Here is a 21,634-nt window from a genome sequence, read left to right as displayed (position 1 = left end):
GTATAGCGGTGGGCACCAAGGGCTGCTGTCATGAGGCCTCCTGCCACAGTATATGTTTTGTCTCTTGTCTTACTCTTTCCTCTCATCTTTTTCAGTTTGACTACAGATAGAAAATTCAAGGAGATCCCAGGGAAACGTTTTTAAAAAAATTGTCTCCTGCTTTTCTGCCCTTACAAGGGCCACCAAGGCAGCTAACAATTTAAAACATACATGATAAAATTACTTTTAAAACCATTAAAACCAACCCCCCAAACACCATTAAAAATTAAAAATAGAGTTAAAATACATACAAAATGTGAAACATTGATTAGGAAGGAGGGATCACCAAAGGAATGCCAAATGAAACAAAAAAGTCATCACCTGCCAGCAGATGACGACAACAGAAGGGGACAGATACATCTCCCTGGGGAGAACGTTCCAGAGCTTTGGTGCTGTGACTGAGAGGGCCCTCTCCCGGGTTGCTACCTGCCTAATCTCAGAAGGCAGGGGCACCCGAGACAGGGCCTCTGAAGATGACCCTATGGTTGGAGGGTTCATAAAGGATTAGGTAGCCCTGCAGGTATATTGTTCCCAAATCATATATGGCTTTACAAGTCAACATTGGCACCTTGATTTGTGCTTAGAAACAAAATAGGAGCCAGTATTGATAGGCCAAGACTGGAGTGATATGGTCCCTAAGACCCACTCCAGTCCAACATCCTGGCTGCAGCATTCTGTGCCAATTGAAGTTTCCAAACACTCCTGAAGGGCAGTCCCATGTAAAATACATTGCAGTAACCTAATCTACATGTAACCAGGACAGGTACTACTGTTGCCAGATCTTTGCTGTCCAGAAAAGGCTGCAGCTGGCTTACCAGTTAAAGCTGTTAAAAGGTACTCCTATTCACAGCTGTCAGCGGCTTATCAAACAGTAGACCTTGGTCCAAGAGTACCCACAGACTACAGACCTGTTCCTTCAAGGGGAGTGCAAACCCATTCAGAATGGGTGATACCTTAAATCCTGGGTCAGGCCTTCCACCCACCAGTAGCACATCTATATTGCTGGAATTAAGTTTCAGTTTATTAGCCCGCTTCAACTTAAAAACCACCGCCAGGCACCAGTTCAGGGTTTCTAAAGCTTCCATGGGATCAGCTGGGAGTGTGAGATGGAGTTGAGTGACATCTGCATATTGGTGATTGCCCAGACCAAGTCTCTGGATGACCACTCAGTGGTTTCATGTAGTTGTAAAAGAGCATAAGGGACAAGCTGGAACCTTGCGGGACACCATGGTCCAAAGGCTAAGTCGTTGAGCAGGTATCCTCTAGCACCATCTTCTAAAACCTACCCTTCAGGTAGGATTGGAACCTGCAGAACAGTGCCTGCCAGTCCTAGTCCAGATAGGTGGTCCAGAAGGATACTATGATTGATTGTATCAATGCCTCTGAGACATCCAGGGGAATCAACATGGTCACTCTCCTGTCCATCTCCCACTGCAAGTCATCCATCAAAAGAAGAAGAGATTGGATTTATACCCCACCCTTCACTACCCAAAGGAGTCTCAGAGTGGCTTACAAACTCCTTTCCCTTCCCCTCCCCCCAACAGACACCCTGTGAGGTAGGTGGGGCTCAGAGAGCTCTGACAGAAACTGCTCTTTTTCAAGAACAGCTGTGCCAGAACTATGGCTTGCCCAAGTTCATCTAACAGGTGCAAGTGGAGGAGTGGGGAATCAAACCCGGTTCTCCCAGATTAGAGTCTGCGCACTTAACCCCTACACCAAACTGGCTCTCACCAGGATGCTTTGATTCATTGTTTCTGTGAAGGGAAAATAAGGCAGGGACAAATGGGAGGATACTTATGAATTTGAATTTTGCATGTGTGTATTAATAATGATAATAGTAAGTAAGTGCTTTCCCCATATGTACCCCAGTGAGCACTGTGTTCAGGGTCACAAAATGGATTGACCCTCCCAGGCCCTACAGACATCAGACTGGCAACAACCAGGGCCAGAGCGTTCTCAATGGCAGCTCTGTACTGGTGGAATGAGCTCCCAGAAGAGATCAGGGCCCTGCGGGACCTTTTACACTTCCACAGCGCCTGCAAGACGGAGCTCTTCCACCAGGCCTTTGACTAAGGAGCCACCACCACCACCAACATAATCATTAAAGAGGTGCCCGACTCTACCACTACGGTCTGTGCCAGTCGTATATATATGATAAAGACCGAGAACTGATGAATAAAGTAACTGCTGCCGCCATCCCTAATGTATTAGTTTACAACTAGCTAGCACTTTATGTTTTGAATTGTTTTTAGATGGTTTTATCTATGTCATAATTGTTTTTATGTATTCTTGTAAGCTGCCCTGAGCCTGCTCTGGCGGGGAGGGCAGGGTATAAATCAAATAAATAAATAAAGGTTGCAAATGACTTATGAGGATCTGTCATGAGGGTTTCCAGACGAGATGAGCAAAGGTAATTTGTCATTGCCTTTCTCTGTGCTTGTCTTACTGAATACAAAATATTAGATGATGCAAAAATCTGTGGTGATTGTTCTGTGCTGACTATTTCTCATATGTAAATACTTTCTTGATGCTTCAGTTGGTGTGTTTAAACATGTGTGTGTAAACCAACTCTAGTTGCCTTTTTTCAGAGAAGAATTGGGATGTAGTGGAGTTTGTTTTGTGTTTAGTTTTATAAAAGCAAATTTTATTGGGCTATCCAAAGTGAACTTTCTGGTTTTGATAATGATATACATTTCTATCTCACATATTAATCATTTTATTTAAAATGTTAACAGTATTATCTTTGCATTGTACCTTGGTAATCTGTTTCATGGGTTATATCACAGAATAATGGAGTGGTTTCACACATCACTTGCAATGATACTTCTACAATAGAAGTCTATAAAAATCCTGAAATTAGAAAGTGGAAAATAAAGTTAATCTCATAAGGGTAGTAATTTGTAAATCAGATTACAGTTTACCTTTCTGCATAATTGAGCAGTCAGTTATGTACATTGGGCAGGATCCACAACCATGACAAATTGTTATAAGCCTCACAGAAGTGCTTTAGACAATGTATAGTCTGTGAACATTTATTAATTTATTTAAAATATATCCTGGCTTCCCACAATGTCCAAGGTGGTTGTGCTGGATTGGCTATACCTCAATGGACAGTTAATAGAAAAAGAAGTAAAATAAGATTAATGAACCCATTGAAAATAAATATATCTTGCCATAATTTAGTATTTTACTAAAGAATCGCTTTCCATTTGTGACTTTTTGTTACTTCCTAGAAGAAACATGAAAAACTAATAGGGTGTTCCAGGCTTCAGAGCTGTAACATTCAGTTTTATTAGCACATTTTAAAAATTGCCTTCATTTTATTTATGTTTAAAACCACTATCCTACATTTCTACTAATTACTCCACCTTTAAAAAATCAGTATTCAAGGTGGCATAGAGCAAGCATATTAAAATACTGGGTTGGACCTAAGGAACTACAAGGGAGTTCCACTCACAGACATCTCCCTCAAAGCCCTCATTTGAGGGTTGGTGAGCCCCCAATTGCAACACCTGCAGTTGCAAAACTCCTTCACATGAAGAAAAACTGCACACACAAGGACTAATTTGTATCCAACCAATTAAAATATGAAAAACATAAAAGACAACAATTTTCAAACAATATTTTTCGGCTAAGGTTGTAAGGGACCGTAGCCTGCGTGTGTTCCTTCAAAACATGATAAAGCACAGACCTATGTTTTGATTAGAAGAGCTCATCATGGTTCATGAGTATATACTGTCCTCAAATACTAAGCATTTTATTACTTTACTAGCTGTAGCTCTTGAAGACAAGTGGGTATAATAATTGTTTTAGTTTCCACAGTGTCTAATGCATTCAGGATAAGCAATAGCAACTGCTGCTTTTGCATTCCAAGTTAGCATGGGTCTGACAATAATATTCCAAAAGCAAAGGATTTTTGAGAAGTACTTAATTCTAGGCTGGATGATTTGGCAGATAGAATCGATTGCAAAGCTAGAAGGTGACTGTGGCTGACATAACAGTGCCTCAAGCCCCACAAATATTTTATCTTCCTTCTCATTCTCTTTCATGGGCTTCCCCAGGATATAAAGAAGATGAATTTAATTGGCCCTCATATCTGAAGAAATGTAAGGCTCAAGCTGCCCCTAAATCTTTGTTTGAAAATCAAAATACAGTAAGTGTTCTTTGATTTTCTGTTCTCTGCTGAGCTTTGTTTCTGTATAATATACTGATTTTTGATGTTGTTGAAAATACAATGGTTTTCTATCAGCATATTTCTGGACAATTTAAGTCTGAAACAAGGGACAAAGTAAAATAGCTGGGAAATCTTTTGTACTTTCCCACTTCCAACCCCTGCCTGTTTGATATGGTACAATGACATCACAATGAGCATCAGGGCAGCACTTTCTTCCAGGGGTGGCTTAAAGGTAAAGGTAAAGGTTCCCTTGCTCGAAAGCCAGTCGAATCCGACTCTAGGGTTGCGGTGCTCATCTCCGTTTCAAAGCCGAAGAGCCAGCGCTGTCCGAAGACGTTTCCGTGGTCATGTGGCCGGCATGACTAAACACCAAGGCGCGCGGAACGCTGTTACCTTCCCACCGAAGTGGTCCCTATTTATCTACTTGCAATTTCTTGCTTTCGAACTGCTAGGTTGGCAGGAGCTGGAACTAGAGACAGGAGCTCACCCTGTCTTGCGGCACCCGGGTCTTGAACCACTGAACTACTGACCTTCCACAGCCTGCAGTTCAGCGTCTTAACCACTTGAGCCACCGCAGCTCCACAGGGGTGGCTTAGGTCATCCCATAAGCTCTGCTTTGTATGAGCTTGGTATAATGCCAAGTATATGTAGAAATAAACTGCAATAGAAACACACCTTAGATTCTATGATTCTATGAAATAAACTGCAATAGAAACACACCTTAGAAAAGTGGCACTGCAATCCATAACAACCAGGGATGGGCATGAACCAGGAAAATGGAGGTTCGTTGGAGGTTCGGGGTTTTCACGAACCCCAAACCTCCAACAAACTACTCCATTGCATGAACTGGTTCATGGTTCGTGGAGTTTGGCCCACCTAGAAGTGAGCTTTGAAGGCATTTAAATGCCATCAGAGCTTACTTCCAGGTCAGGCCACCCAACCAAAAGTGAGCTTCGAAGGCCTTCAGAGGTCACCAACCTTTTGAACCTCCATGAAAAACATGGAGGTTTGTGGGTGGATCATGGGAGACAGGTTCTCCCAAAGCTCTGGTTCACAAACCATGAACTGGCCTGGGTTGTGCTTGAACCAGACTTCATTTGTGGATTCATGCCCATCCCTAATAACAACCCTTCCAGAGGCTATACATAAAACAACAGGAACAGACCTTGGCTGGATACAGAAAAACCTTTGCCACACGGTGGCCTGCAAACTGTTCTTTGTAGATCAGTTCTTCTCATCTTGACAGGGTATCATAGATATTTTACAAGTATGTTTTTAATTTCATTTTTTTCAATTCAATTTATTACGATCAAAGATCAGCAAATACCTTAAAATGTTACATATAGTTAACAGCAAAAATACAGCCAGACAGTTGATACAGATACAGTATGTTTTTAATTTATTAATTAAAGTATTTATACCCTTACCTTTTTTCTTGGCTCAGATGGTCACACCCACACCATGGCAAATGATCACATGTATCCACACCAAATTATCCTATCAAGATTTTAAGGAAAATGCTGCTACATACTGGCTGTGGTAAAATGATTGCCTGGATCCATCCTCTATTTGGAGAGCACAAGGCCATAACAGGCTAGCAGACCTGCTGCTTCATGTCTTTCCAAACTGCAAAGTTCATTAGATGTTGGATAGGACAGAATGAAATCCAGTTTTTAACACATTCAGATTATTTTGGGCGTTCAAAATCTGTGGTGATGGATATCTGTTTTATTGTGCCACTTTCATATAATTGGCTGTTACATAGTCTTCAAGCACAGAATGCTGGATATAGGTAATTCAGAGGCTTTTGGAAATATATGACTCATCTAATTTGCTCTCATTGTTTTTGCTTTATGTGATGTTGCTGGTAATGCTTAATACAGCTAATATACCATCTTCCAACTGATAATTTTTTTTCAACCTCTCTTTGTTTCAGACAGTAATTCCATCAGGATTTCGAGTTGGGATGAAGCTTGAAGCTGTGGACAAAAAGAACCCTACATTCATATGTGTTGCTACGGTAACAGACATGGTGGAAAATCGTTTCCTGGTTCATTTTGACAACTGGGATGAGAGCTTTGACTATTGGTATGTATTGTTAAAACTTGTTGTTGTTATTATTTTGATTAACTTTTCCCCCTCTTCTGTGGTTTCCATAAACTGTAATTCCTGTTTTTTATCAGAGTGTCCTTAGGTTTAAAATAGCTAACGGAAGAACTGCAACAGTGTACAGTGGCTTGATCATTGCATGCATATTTATGATCACACCATGAAGTAATTGTTTGACCAACTTTTTTCAGTCTCATAATAATCAAAAGACTTTTGGATATGTAAACAATGTCTGCTGTTTGGCTTACTACAAAGAGATGATTACATAGTTTCTTGCTAAGTAAATAGTATGTGCTTGTTTTGTGTACCTGTAGTCAGTCAGTGATTCCCATTTAGTGCAAACTGTAGTTTGCCATTTTATCCAAACAGGCAAAATAGAGTTTACATTTCTACTCCAAACCAGAGGTTGGATCCTGTGGACATTTCACTGAGGGGAGAGAGCCAATCTTGCCCGATTCCTGTTCTTACTGTGGCTTTGGCCCACATGGCTTTCTGTTTGCAATGGTCTCCCAACCTCTAATAGTGCCTTTTCAGGGGCCACAGAGAAATGCCAGGAGAACCAGAGAATAATCAACTTTAGCCATCAGTACATCACTAAGCATTGTAGACCATGGTTTGTTTAGGAATTTAATGACACTGTAGATTGTGCTACACTGGAATTCATTAACTCTCAAAGATATGGAAGGAGCATAGAATTCCAGACTTATTCAAATAATGACAGAAGGCCTGACAGTATACATCTGAAACATCTCAGGGATAGTTCCACTGCAGTTTGCAGACAGAATTTGTATTATATAAAGTTGTATTATGTATATTAATTTAAATTAATTGCCAAGTGAAAACAAAGAATCCCACTCTGATTGATTATATTTACTCCATTACGCTTTATTCACAAATTGCTCAGATATTTTTAAATAGAATAAGCTGGGTCCCTACGGAACGGGTGGAACAAGATGAAATGTAGCTGAATGTAGCTTGTTCAGTGTAAAATGAGGGTGGGCCAGTTCCAGAGTCAGCCATTTCTCTGCTTTAATACTACTGCTGTTCTTCAGCTAATCAGCCATGTTTAACTGAGGCAGGCTTTCTTAATGAGATGTGGATGGTTGCTAGGAAGTCTAGCAAAGGCAGAATAAAGTTGGGGAAAAAAATGAGACAAACATGTTAGGCATGCAAAAAGAGAATTTGAGGAGCAGATTGCTAAAAGCATCAAGACAAACTATAAAAAAATGCCTATCCGGAGTAGGTAACCAGCCAGAGAAGCAGTTGGGCCTTTAGATAACCATGGAATAAGAGGATTGCTAAAGAAAGTAGGGTAGCTGGACAGAGAAGCTGAATGAATTATTTGCATCTGTGTTCACTGTAGAAAGTGTGGGGCATGTACCCAGGCCACAGCCTCTATTTTCAGGAAGTCTGAAGAACTGAGACAAATTGATGTGATGAGAGATAAAGTTGTAGACCTACTGGGGAAATTAAAAACTGATAAGTCTCCAGGTCCTGATGGTATACACCCGAGGGCTTTTGAGGAACTAAGATGTGAGATAGCTAATCTACTAACCTGTAAATGTAACCTGTCACTAAATTCACTATAATTAGACTTGCTATTTTGCTGCTGGGGGCAGGAGATCTCCTACCCTATCTCCTGTTGTCACTGTGGTAACCAGTGGGAGCTGTTGGGTGACAGTGTTATGTCACTTCCAAGGAAAACCCAGAAGTGATGTCACACCTCTCTGTGTCACTTCTGGGTTTTCTCCAGAAGTCATGTTACACCATCACTCGTCAGCAGCCCCATATCCCCACCCCTCCCCAGACTCCCACTGGTTGCCAGCCAGTGGCTAGTAACACTAATTATGAACATTTAAATTTTTACTTGATTAATTCAAGACATGTGTTGAGATGTGAAATTCACAGTGAACACTAGATGGGGGTCTATGGCTTCTGTATTAGATAACTGATTAGTCTTACTCCCAGGAATTCATGAGAATACTAGTGGGAAAAGCTATGCAGACAAAAATCACTTTAAATATGTTTGCTACTGAATCACTGTGGATTACAAAAGACTATGCACTATTGAAAGACTGTTATATTAACATTATAAATATACTCCTATTAAATACTTGCCCAAATCTTTATCCAAATACATCTGGTTTCTGTTTGGTTTTGCCATGAAACAGTGAGCCACCTAATTCAGAAAACAAAACCAAAAGAATCTGTGCTGCAGTCATTAAACCAACCTCTAGAAAATATTCCTGTTAAAGGTATTGGGATTATTCTGGGCTAAAGAGTAAGTTGTGCTAGTATAAAATTTAAGCATTCCATGTGGTCAGCCGTGTTGGTCTGAAGCAGTAGAACAAATTTAAAGTCCAGTGGCATATTTAAGACCAACAAAGTTTTATTCAAAGTATGAGCTTTTGTGTGCATACACACGATATTTGAAAAATATCATCTTAACTTTAAGGTATTTGAAAAAGTATGCATGAGCACGAAAGGTCATACCTTGAATAAGACTTCGTTGGTCTTAAAGGTGCCACTGGACTCTAAATTTGTTCTATTCCTTATTCTATTTATCTAAAATATTTATATCCTGCCTGTCCATATACTAAAGGTAGCAGAGCACTTTTTAAAAGTCTTTTAAAAACATTTGGCAAGAAACAAAAAACCCTATAAAAACAACAGAATATTACTAGAAAATTACCCCCCCCGACTTGTAAATAACAACTTGTCTCTGAGAGCTCTTTTGATCTTCTTCGTGGTATCTGTGCATCACACCTATGGGATCTAGTGCGCCTGCGCCGATCCGATAGGTGTTGTACAAAGCTCACAACAGGATTTTTGCACCTCTACCGTGAGCGTGTGTGGGAACCCCACTGCACATGCCCAGGAGGGTGGAGCGCGGACATCCCGCTGGTTCTCTTCTAACTGCCCTGCTGTTAACAGCTTGTCTACCGATTGGTGAAGAAAACTTTCTCTCCTCACGTTGGGATCCTTCTTGGAGTCGTTTTTCTCCCTCTCTCTCTTTTTTATCCTTCTTCATCTACAAAAATATATATCTTTTCTGTGGTGGTAGTGCCTTTCTTCGGACTCTTTCAGCTCTGCCCCTCCCTTCCCCCTGAGGAACCTTCTCCCTTAGCTAAGAACAGTTGTTTGATTCCTACCTTTGGTTTATGGATAAGAAGTGGGGGTGTTTTAAGAGGTGTGTCGACTGTGGAAGCAAACTTGCTCCTCATGACGGTCACACTCTCTGTATTTTGTTTCTTGGAGAATCTCATCGCCCTGAAGCCTGCTCACATTGCATGACATTCTCTAATCAAATGCGTAGAAATAGAGCGGCGATGCTCAGAGTTGCACTTTGGGAATTGACGTTGGCTCCTCCAGTTCCAACAACGATGTCTGCTGATGTTCCTCTGTAATTTTGATGTTGACGCCGCCTCCTTCAACGTTTACTGTTTCTTCGGTATCGGCTACACTTCAAAGAGTGGTGGGCATCAGATTCAGGTCCGCCTCCTTCTAAATGACAGGTGTCGAAGTTGACATCATCTGCTTCCACTCCAGCTAACAAAAAGAAAAAAGACAAGCTGAACAAGGATAAGTCTCACAAGCCTTCGGGCAAGAGCACGCATAAGCCTCATGTCGTGAGCAGCGTGGTGTTCCCAAAGGGCTCTGCACTGCCCCCTCTGCCTCAGTCGCAACCCAAGGTGGGGCATTCTTCTGTATCGGAGCTGCCTGTGGTGCAACTTGCACCTCCTATTGAGCTCCTGGACTCACTGATTCAGCAGCTGAACCCCCCGGTGTCAGAAGACCCTTGTCCATCCTGGCATCAGATGTTGATGAGGTGATGCTTGCCAGGTCACCTAGGAGGGAGCACTCCCTATCTGGTTCCTCTTGGGTCAGCAATCATTTGGACCCAAACCGTGGGTACCCACCACACCCTCGATCCCGCTCGCCCATCCATGTGGAGGATTGATATTGATGGGAAGAATATCCAGACCACTCCCGCTCCCAACGCAGAGTGACCCAACTGCCTCAGTGAGACGCGCTGGCTGGATTGCCTTCCCGCCATCGTCCGCAGTCATCCGCCTTTCCCCCATGGGATCATGTTCACCACATGCCGTATTGGTTTGGTTCTTACCCACTGTCCACTTAGATGCCATGGCTGACGCCTGTCAGGGCAAGTGACTAGGACTGTCGTTCTCACCATTCTCATTCTCCACCACGTAGAACCACACCTTCACTGTCGGTATCAAAACTGCCAGCATTGCCTCCGCGTCCAGCCTCCCCTTGGCGTCCACTTACTAGCCTTCCGGCGCTGAAAACATTAATACTGGAGACTCACCGTACCCCGGGGACCCATACAGTCGATGCGCTTAGTAAAATCACACTGGTCCCGGCACTGAAGTTGCCCTCGGAATCCTCTCAGGATGGTTCCGATGTGGAAGCGTCAGAGGAGGAGAGCTCACCAGAGGGTCCCTCACTGAAACCAACAGTATTGGATGACCTCCCCATATCGCTGTCTGAAGATCTGTCGTCTTACGGCGATTTAGTCAAGCGGATGCTGCACTCCTTGGGTCTCTCCATTGTACAACTTCAGCCTTTGGTTTCGTATGCTATCTTCGATGTGGTGCAACTAGACACATCAACAGCAATTTCACTTCCCATGTTGACTGTCCTCTTACAAGTAGCAAAGGCGCCTTGGGAGAAGCCTTTTTCAGCTCCAGTGTCATCCAGGCGTCTCGATCATATGTACAAATTGCAAGAGGCAGGGGCTGAATTTTTACACATTCACCCGAAAACAGACTCAATGGTGGTGTCTTCTTCATCCAGGAACAAGCGTACACACACTATGCCATCTGATAAGGAGAGTAGGAAGCTAGATTCCTTCGGGAGGTGCTTTTATTTGGTTGGTGCCTTAGGGATTAAGACCTCAAACTACCTCGCATGTATGAGCCAATATCAGTACACGCTTTGGGAACAACTTAGTGAAATCTTGCCATCCAACCCTGATGATAAGAAAACTGCAAAAAGAAGGCTTACTCCTGGCTAAACAACTCATAAACTCTTCTAAACATGCGTTAGACATGTTTTCCAAGACGACGTAATCTGCAGTTGCCCTCCATAGGCACTCATGGCTCAGGATCACCTCTTTGCAGCCAGATATGAGAGCTTATATCGAAAACTTACCTTTTGATGAGCAAGGTCTCTTCCATGCGTTCACTGACACAGTGCTTCAGGAAATGGACAAGAGCATCAAGGCATGTAGATCTCTGGGAGTTTCAGGCTCCTCCAAACAGTACAGACCTCACTCTTGGTCCCGCTATGAGCCTAAATGCCAGTTCAGTAAACCATTTCTTGAGGTTGGCTGGCAGCCTCATCAGTCACCTACAGGACAATGACAGCAGTACTCCACCAAGCCCACATATAGCTTGGCACAGCAACACTCTAAGGGCGAAGCCACCAAAGACTTCCAAACAGGGCCTTTGACTTGCTCCTGACCAACTCCCAGAATACTACCTGTCTTTCCCCTTACCTCCTGGCCTGGCGCAACATCACTACAGACCAATGGGTTCTATCTATCCTTACCCATGGATACTCCATAGAGTTTCTGGACTTTCCTTGTCTCCCAGTCTTTATGGCCACGCACACCCCGTCTCCATTCCTCCTCGAAGAAGTATCTACTCTCCTCGCCAAGGATGCAATAGACCATGTGCCTGGAGAGTACTGGAGAGTACTGGGGAACTGGTTTTTATTCCCGCTGTTTTGCTGTCCCCAAAAAGGACGGGGGCCAACGACCAATTTTAGATCTGAGGGGTCTCAATACCGCAAATTCAAAATGACATTGTTACAGGTTATTCTCCCATTCCTAAAACTGGGGGTCTGGATGGCTACCCTCGACCTCCAGGATGCCTACTTTCATCTGAATATCCACCCGTCTCACCAGAAGTACATACGATTTGCCATAGGAGACCACCACTACCAATACAAGTGTCTGCCCTTTGGTCTCTACATAGCTCCAAGGGTTTTCACGAAAACTATGGTAGTGGTGGTGGCTTATCTTCATCTACGCAGAATCATGGTCTTCCCGTATATAGATGATTGGCTCCTTGTAGCGAACTCCCCACACCTACTGTTGTGCCACATCTCTCAAACTTTGACCACTGTGCAGTCTTTAGGGCTTCAAGTGAATCACCAGAAATCTCACCTGCAACCGGCACAGAGTGCAGTTCATAGAGGCAGTGCTGGACTCAACAGTGTGCAGAGCTTATCTACCAGAGGACAGGGCATTAACTCTGGCATCTCTTGCCAAGGAGGTCCATATGTGTGAAACATCCTCAGCTCATCAGATTCAACGTCTTCTGGGGCTTATGTCAGCTATGACTGTGGTCCTCCGATTCATCAAATTGGGAATGAGACCCTTGCAAATGTGGTTCCTCAATCACTTCAAACCACACTGGATGAGCCAGTCCGTCCGTATCAAGCCCTTGACTCCCTTCTGTGGTGGACTATGCCCACCAACCCCACGCAAGGTGCACCTTTCCATCCCCCCATGCCTCGGTTCGCACTCACCACCGACGTTTCCCTGTGGGGGTAGGGGGCGCATCTGATTGGCCTCTGTGTCAAACACAGATGGAATGCTCTCACTGTGACCAACCACATCAATTTTCTGGAACGTCTGGCAATCAAACTGGCTCTACAAATTTTCCAGCCCATCCCGATGGAGAAATGTGTAGTGGTGATGACGGACAACACTATGGCCCTCAGCTAAGTCAATCGTCAGGGAGGGACCGTGTCCCGGAGCCTGTGTCATCTGGCTCTCAGTCTGTGGGAATGGTGCATAGCTCTGAACATCTTCCCTGTGCTCACCCACATTCCAGGGGTCTCCAATGTGCAAGCAGACCTCCTCAGCAGGGGACTGACTCGGCTCCACGACTGGGAGTTGAATTGGGCTTATCTGCACCCAGTCTTTGCCAGGTGGGGCATGCCGGAGATAAATGTCTTCACCACAAGAAGGAATACAAAGTGCCCTTTCTTCTGCTGCCAGGGGGAGACCCCCTCTCGTTGGAGGACAGTCTCCTATACCTTTGGGAGCACGCCTTCCTGTACATGTTTTCTCCTCTTCCACTTCTGCTGAGAGTCATCCAAAAGTTTACCATGGTCAGGGCAAACTGCATACTGATTGCCTCATGGTGGCTGAGACAACCTTGGTTCACCATACTTATGGAACTGTCCAACGGTTGCTACCACCTCTTTCTGGCAGTACCGGATGTTCTTCTAGCAGTACTCCATGCTCTACCATGGAGTACACAAATTGAAACTGACAGCCTGGCGAGTAGGCCCTCAGTCTTTTCCTCTTGAGTCGCAGAGGTTCTACTGAACGCAAGAAAGGCGTCTACTCGCTGTTCTTACCAAGGAAAGTAGCCCCGCTTCTTGTCTTTCCTACGACCTTGTACCATCTCACCAACATCGGCTGGCCTTGACCAGATTTTGGACTTTTTACTCTCTCTGGCTGACCAGGGTCTTTCTCATTCTTCGATTAAAATATATTTGTCAGCCATCTCGGCATACCACGATAGGGTAGATGGTTTCTCTGTTTTCTCACACCTGACATCAAAGAGGTTTTTGAAGGGTCTCATTTGACTATATCCCCCGGTCACTACTCCAATGCCCTTATGGGATCTGCCCATGGTGCTTCATCATCTTACAAGAAAGCTGTTTGAACCTATGGCAACTTGTGATCTACAATATGCTGCATGGAAGACTGTGTTTTTGGTGGCGATTACATCTGCCAGGAGAGTGGGAGAAATCCTGGCTCTTCATCACAATCCTCCATACTTGGTCTTCCTTCGGAACGGTGTGTGATTGGTGCCAGAAGTCTCTTTCCTCCCTAAGAAGCAAGACCAGCTGACGGACTCGGACCATTTTCTGGACTAATAACTTAGGCCATCTTGGAGCGCTAAAGCATGTTATTGTTATAAATACGTGATTGGTTGTTTTACTGGATTTTATTGGATTTTATGTATGGGCTGTAAGCCCCTGTAAGCCGCCCTGAGCCCGCTTGCGGGGAGGGCAGGGTAAAAATACCTAAATAAATAAATAAATAAATCTGCACTCCAAACTTTTTTTGCCTGACTTTTTCCCTTGCCTTCTGCATACCCTTGATGTTAAACAGGCATTGCTCTTCTATCTTAACCAGACGCGGTCCATAAGACAGGAGAATCGCCTGTTCATCTCTTACTCCCGCCACTCCTGGGGGTCGAAGATCTCAGCTCAACACCTGTCAAAATGGATTGTTGGTACAATCTGGTTGTTTTACCTTTTGGCGAAGTGTCTCCTTCCTTCATATTTAAGGGCACATTCAACCAGGTCGATGGCAACCTCTATTGTGTTCCTGAAGGGCGCCTCCTTATCAACTATCTGTAAGGCTGCGACATGGTCCACTCCAACCACATTTATCAAGCACTATGCGATAGATGTTTGTACACAACACAGAGTGGAACTTGGTCGTTTGATCCTTTCTTTTGCGGTGCACTGAATGCCTGACAACACCCATCTCCAGATAAGCCACTGTTTTTTACTCTCCCATAGGTGCGATGCACAGAGACCATGAAGAAGATAAACAGGTTGCTTACCTGTAACTGATGATCTTCAAGTGGTAATCTGTGCAGTCACACTGCCCTTCCTTCCTTCCATACTGCTGTCACTTTCAGTAATAGTTATTTAGATTGCTTGACTTGACAGCGGTCAGAAGGAACTGGTGGGATGTCTGTGCTCCACCCTCATGGGCATGCACAGTGGAGTTCCTGCACACGCTCATGGTGGAGGCGAGAAAATCCCATTGTGAGTTTTGTACAACGCCGATCAGATTGGCACAGGCGCAATAGATCCCATAGGTGTGACTGCACAGATGACCACTCGAAGATCATCAGTTACAGGTAAGCAACCTGTTTTTAGCCATAGGAAATATAAACACTCTCCCTAGTTTGCAGACAATCCAGATTTTCTTTTGTCTGCCCCACAGGCTATATGTTGTCCTATATGGAACCTAGGTTACCATGAAACCATGTATAGAAATGAAAAATGATGTTGTTTTTTCCCTGCAGGTGTGAAGCAGCTAGTCCACATATTCATCCTGTTGGATGGTGTAAAGAACACAGAAGGACTCTTATTACTCCTCCAGGTCTGTATGAAACACCACATTTGTATAAATTCATTTCAGATTTGAAGCTGTAATTTTAAATGGATTAAGAGTGCTAAGCAGGAGAGACTGGAATAATTCAGGTATGATGGGTGTCCATAGTTTCTTCAGATTTCCCTGTCGAGCTGTGGTCCCCTGTACTGCATTCCATGCATTTCCAGTACTCAGGAATAGTTTGTCAGTTGGCACAGAGGACTGCAGAACACAGAGAGAGATGGGAAAGACCCATTCCATGAATAGAGCTCTGCTCACAATTCTTCCTGTTCAGCCCTCCATGTCAGAGAGGACCATTTTCCCATTTGTCCTGGAAATTGCCATTATTATTTAGTATCTATCTATCCATCCATCCATCCATCCATCCATCCATCCATCCATCCATCTATATTAGTAGAATGTACTTAAGGTGTTAACAGTGTGTGGAACATAATTAAATGAGGTCACATGGCTAAAGCAAACCAAGCTATAGTTTTCATTATGGAAAACTGTAATAACCAGCAAATGGGAATCAGTAAACTGCGAAAAGCTTCAGAAAGCATGAAGCATCTCTTGGGACTATAAAATTACCTGATACGGTCTATTTATAGGCCAACCTTTACATGTACTATAAATATTTAACCTCTCAGTGTGTTAATTGCAGCTTGTTGTTTATCAAATTTTGTAAAATAGCCCACACAGGGTACTGGTGTAATTCCCTGCCATATTATGACTCAAACCTTGGGAAAGTAGTGCTTTGAAAGCTGTCACCATTTAACAGTAGGCCTTTATAAACACAGAAAGCTTAAATTGGCTAATATTTTCCCCATGATATCAGTCGATATGAAGATATACTCTGCATTGACAATGTCAGCATGAATTTTGTTTAAAGCAAGTTCACTAAGAGTTTGTTGGCTGGGCAGGTGGCCATCTATATTTAAAACCAATGCATACCTCTTGTAGGTGCAAATTAGTACTTATTCTGTAGCTTTAAAGTGAAACGCACAGTCCTCTCAGTCACCGTTTCCTACATGTTCAAAGCCACAGCAAGCATCCCTGATGTCTTTTGTTCTTTAAGTATTGTAATAAAGGGTTCAGTCTGTTGTTATACAGCTGGAATTTTTCAAGTGGAGTACATAGTAATATTTTCTCTATGAACCTATATTCAGCTAGTATTGAAGTCTCTTGCCATTAGCTGTTCAGGCATCGCAGAGAAGCTAAGGAAGCAGTGGGGCAGGAAGAGAAAGAGCAGAGGAAGCTGGAGGGCTAGGAAAAAGGGAAGATAGCAGTTATTTAATTATTTACAAAATTTATATCATGCCTTTCTGCCCTCATCAGGGCTAATAGTTGATAAACAAAGGCTAAGAAAAGGGAGACCAAAGGTAGAAGATCAAAGATTATAGCTGGAAGTTGGAAAGAATGTGTGCTTTGTCGAATAAACTAACAATAGAGACAGACGGATCTGTAAGAAGATTGAACATGAAAAATGGGACCAACTGTGAACAGCTAAAGTTACGACTGTGCACAGGAAAAATGGGGAAAGAGCTGATCTTGTGAAAATGGAAAGAAGTCTGAGGAAAGGAGAATAAATGGGATGTGTGGAGGGTATGCAAAGAGGAGAAATGTACACAGCTTGGAGTGTATGACATAAAATCTTCTTCGTAGACTCTGTGCATCACACCTCTGGGATATAGTGCACCTGCGCCGACCCTGATAGGTATAATGGAAAGCAAAAGGGATTCCCGTGTCTGCTCCCCAGTCATGTGCCGGGCTCCAGTGCGTATGACTAGGGGAGGGGCACGATGACCCCGCCAGTTCTCTTCTGACCACTGCGCTGGTAGGATCTTCTCCGCCTCGGTCGGTAAAACTTTGGCCTTCAGGTCTCTTCTCTCCTTTCTTGGATTGTTAGTTAGTTAGGAAAGTAGTTTTTTATAGTTAGTTAGTTTCCTTTTGGTCTTAAAATCTCTGCTTCAGCTGATTTCCTCTGCCCCTCCCTCTGGCCTATGGCCAAACGGTGGGGGTTCTTCAAGCGGTGCTGGAAGTGTGGTAGTAAAATCGCCCCCCCCCGACGGACACTCCCTTTGCCTTCTGTGCCTGGGGGAATTGCACCGAGTAGACACTTGTGTCCCTTGCTCTAAATTCTCCAAACAAACCCGGAAGAATCGGGCGGCCAGACTTCACGTGGCATTGTTGGAGTTAGCTCTTTCACTGATGGCTTCATCACAAGATATCAGGGCACACCTTGATGTCGACTCCTGCATCAAGATCGACGGCTGCACTGTCTCTGACATCGGCCCATGTTGACGTCGATAGATTTGTGCTGAAACGCCTGATTCCGGCACCTCAGTCCAAAGCCCATACTCCCTCTAAAAAAGGCAGGGAGGGCAAGGATGATCGGCCTATCAAGCATATGAAGCATAAAAAGGGCTCTCCCGCCAAGACTCCCTCGACTCCTCGCCGAGCTGTGGGAGCGATGTCCTCGGGAGCCGCTTCACTTGATTTATCTGGCCGTGGGCAGCCACAAGGTGCACCTCATTCACCTTTGCTATGCCCCATCCAGTCCATCCAGTCCATGGACTCTGAGCAAGACATGGTCCCCCGCTCCCCCAGTGTCGAGAGCTTACACTCGGAGCGCAGAGCGAACACTGCTGTCTACCCTTCTCCACATGGACCTGACGATCGGGATCTACCTACGGGATCTTTCCAACCCCCTCGTCCCACTTGGGATCAATGCCAGTGGCAGTACATGTATGGGGCCTATCCATTTCTGGAAGGCATGCCATGGCTTCCCCCATGTCCACCAATGGAGTGGGATCGGCAGCCTTCTTCATCTCTCGGTATCAAGACCCTCCCCCGACGCCAGAGTTCATCAGACCTCAGCTGTCACAACTAATAGTCAAGTGTCAATAGCCAAGTGTCATAATCTGCCATCGTCAGCATTGACAAAGTTTAAAGAACCATTGGTGCCGACACCATCAATACCGATTCTCCAAATGTTGTTTTCTGAACCCTCAGATCATTCCAGCTCCTCCGATTTGTCACAATCTGGTGATGAAAACCCACATCCTCCAGTTGAACCTTCTCCACCTCATCAAGTAGGGGATGATCTTCCGATATCCCCTTCTGAAGACATCAAGTCTTACGGGGATTTTGTTAAGCAAATGGCCAATACACTGGCCCTGTCAGCTGTCCAACCGCCTCCAGCAGTTACAGATTCGGTTTTCGACATCATTCAGATGGACACTTTGACAGCTGTCACTCTCCCCATGACTTTGGTCCTCTTGCAAACGGCTAAAGCTCCCGGGTTGCATCCTTCTTCCATCCCTATTTCCAGCAAACTGATGGATCATATGTATAAGGTGCAGTAGACGGGAGCAGAATTTCTGTTCATCCACCCCAAACTGAGCTCCGTGGTTGTGACTTCCTCTGCCAAAGGCAAGCGCAGCCATTCCACACCTTCGGACAAGGAGGGTGGGAAACTAGACTTCTTTGGTAGAAAATTCTACACCGCGGGAGCATTGTGCATCAAAACGTCCAATTATACTGCCTGTATGGGACAATATCAGTATGCCCTATGGGAACAGCTGTCCGAATTTATTGCTGCTCTCCTGGACAACCTCAACCATCAAGCTAGACGAATCCAGAAGGAGGGCATGCTTTTGGAGACGCACCAGCTCAATGCCTCCAAACACACACTAGATGTTGTAGCCAAGACCCTCACCTCATCTATTGCCCTTTGGTGCCATGCGTGGCTACGATCCATGGCACTACAACAGGACACCAAGGCTATTGTAGAGGACCTTCCCTTCGAAGCTCTACTACTGATACAGTGTTGCAAGAGCTCGATAAGAGCATCCAAACGTCTCACAACTTGGGGGTCATATCGATCCCTAAGCATAGCAAAGGGAAACCTTGGAATAAGCAGTGGTCTCGCAGATGCTCATCAAAATCCTCGCCTGAGCTACAATGGCAAAGATCCCCTAGCAGCTCTTCGCGCCCGTATGGGGGAAAACCTATGTTCTCATCCACCTCTCTATCTAGAGCGGAGGCTCCAAAGTTTCCTAAGCAGAATCTGGCAGCATATAACGTCGGACCAATGGGTCCTCTCAATCATCAAAGAGGGATACCTTATAGAATTTTTTCAGATCCCTACGGCTGCCAACTTCATAGTCACCCCATCCTCGGACTCGCTTTTAGCAGAGATCCAGAAGCTCCTCCAAAAAGATGCCATAGAACCGCTGCCTGTAGCCCAACATCAAACAGGTTTCTATTCACGTTACTTCAAGGTCCCAAAGAAGAACGGAGGCCTCCGCCCCATTATGGACCTCAGAAACCTAAATCGCTTCATAACCTACAAGAAATTCAGGATGACAACTTTGCAAAAACATCCTCCCACTCCTAAACCGGGGAGTATGGATGGTGACCTTGGATCTCCAAGACACATATTTCCATATATCCATTCATCTAACCCACAGGATGTTTCTGCAGTTTGCGGTAGGAAACAGACATTTCCAGTACAAAGCCCTTCCTTTTGGTTTGTTCACGGCACCTCGAGTCTTTACAAAAGTGATGGTGGTCATCGTAGCATACCTTTGATTAAGAGGCATCAGATATTCCCATTTATTGATGACTGGTTGCTACTGGCAGATTCTGAGACCTCCCTGCTCAGCCACATCAACCTGAACTTGACCACACTAGAAACCTTTGGGCTGCAGGTGAATCTCAAAAAATCAATGTTACTCCCCTCCACACAAATGCAGTTTATAGGAGCGATCCTGGACTCCACCGTATGCAAAGTGTTTCTTCCTTCCCTGAGGGCAAGGGACATTGTTGATCTCGTAGATCTCTTTCATTGAAAAGGAAATTCCTCTGTGAGGCAAATCCAGCTATTTTGGGGGCTGATGGCGGCCACCACCGCAGTAATTGTCTTTGCCAGGCTCCAGATGCGGCCACTGCAATTGTGGTTTGTTCGGAAATTCCATCCACAACGACTACCTCAATCTCAAAGGTTTGTCTTCCCATCAAACGTATTAAACTCACTGGTGAAAAAGTCTACAGAATCTCCTAGCAGGAGCACCATTCCACCCGCCAACCTCGACACTGACACTGACCACAGATGGAGTGCGTATCTCAAGGGAATTTGTGTAGGGGCTCGATGGGAACCTCATGTAGCCCACCATCACATCAATTTCCTGGAACTGCTGGCCATCCAATACGCACTCAGATCTTTCCGCCACATCGTGACCCATCAGGTGATCACTGTTCTCACCGACAACACCACAGCCCTTTGTTATATCAACCAGCAGGGAGGCATGATATCCAGGGGACTGTGTCGACTGGCCCTAAAAATCTGGGACGAATGTCAGTCGTGGAACACCTTTCTAAAAGCTTCCCATCTGCCGGAGGCTCTGAACGTGCAGACGGATTTTCTGAGCAGAGGAGGTGCATCGTGGCTCGAGTGGGAACTCAACTGGACATACCTCCAGCTGATATTTCACAAATGGGGTCACCCAGATGAGGACGTGTTTGCGACACGCCAGAACAAGAAATGTCATCTGTTCTGTTCCAGAGCGGGGGTGGACCCATTGTCCCTGGGGGATGGTCTTCTCTTCCCATGGTCACACAGGCATGTGTTCCTCTTCCCTCTTATTCCTCTACTCTCCAAGGTAATTATCAAAATAACAAGAGAAAGACCGCAATGTATCCTGGTAACTCCGTGGTGGCCCCGACAACACTGGTTCCCCACTCTGCTCCACCTATCCAAGGGCTCCTTCACCCACTTTCCTCTGGCACCGGATCTTCTCCTTGCTCAGATTGGGCAGGTACTACATCATAATGTGCCGTACCTCAAGCTCACTACATGGAGGGTCCTCTTTTAATGCTCAGAGACAGGATAGACCATGTATTATTGAACTGCCGCAAGCCATCTACACGAGCTTCTTATGCTGGGAAGTGGAAGAAATTCCTATCTTATCTCAGTTCGTTAGGATCCATCAGATTGAGTGGCGGTCTTTGGTGTCTTGTTGTCCCGTTTGGACTTGGGCCTTAGTTATGCCTCATTAAAGGTGTACTTAGCTGCCATTTCTGCTAATCATCCAACGGTGGAGGGCCACTCTATCTTCTCTCACCCACAGACCAAAAAGTTCCTGAAG

At 44.7% G+C, this 21,634-nt stretch overlaps 1 protein-coding gene across 1 annotated transcript in view; it reads left to right on the top strand.

Moving 5' to 3' along the window:
• L3MBTL3 (l(3)mbt-like 3 (Drosophila)) overlaps positions 1 to 21,634 on the top strand; it is a 148,576-nt gene that overhangs the window by 59,476 nt on the left and 67,466 nt on the right. Inside the window, exons 11-13 of the mRNA XM_015411356.1 lie at positions 4,101 to 4,192; positions 6,150 to 6,301; positions 15,415 to 15,491. Coding sequence (XP_015266842.1) covers positions 4,101 to 4,192; positions 6,150 to 6,301; positions 15,415 to 15,491 — 321 coding nt within the window. The remainder of the gene's footprint in view (positions 1 to 4,100; positions 4,193 to 6,149; positions 6,302 to 15,414; positions 15,492 to 21,634) is intronic.

Source organism: Gekko japonicus, unplaced genomic scaffold, assembly GCF_001447785.1.
Source record: "Gekko japonicus isolate JY-2015 unplaced genomic scaffold, Gekko_japonicus_V1.1 scaffold2568, whole genome shotgun sequence".
In the NCBI taxonomy this organism is placed as follows: domain Eukaryota; kingdom Metazoa; phylum Chordata; class Lepidosauria; order Squamata; family Gekkonidae; genus Gekko; species Gekko japonicus.
The sequence above is the reverse complement of the archived record's forward strand: the minus strand, read 5'-3'. Positions and strand labels throughout refer to the sequence as shown.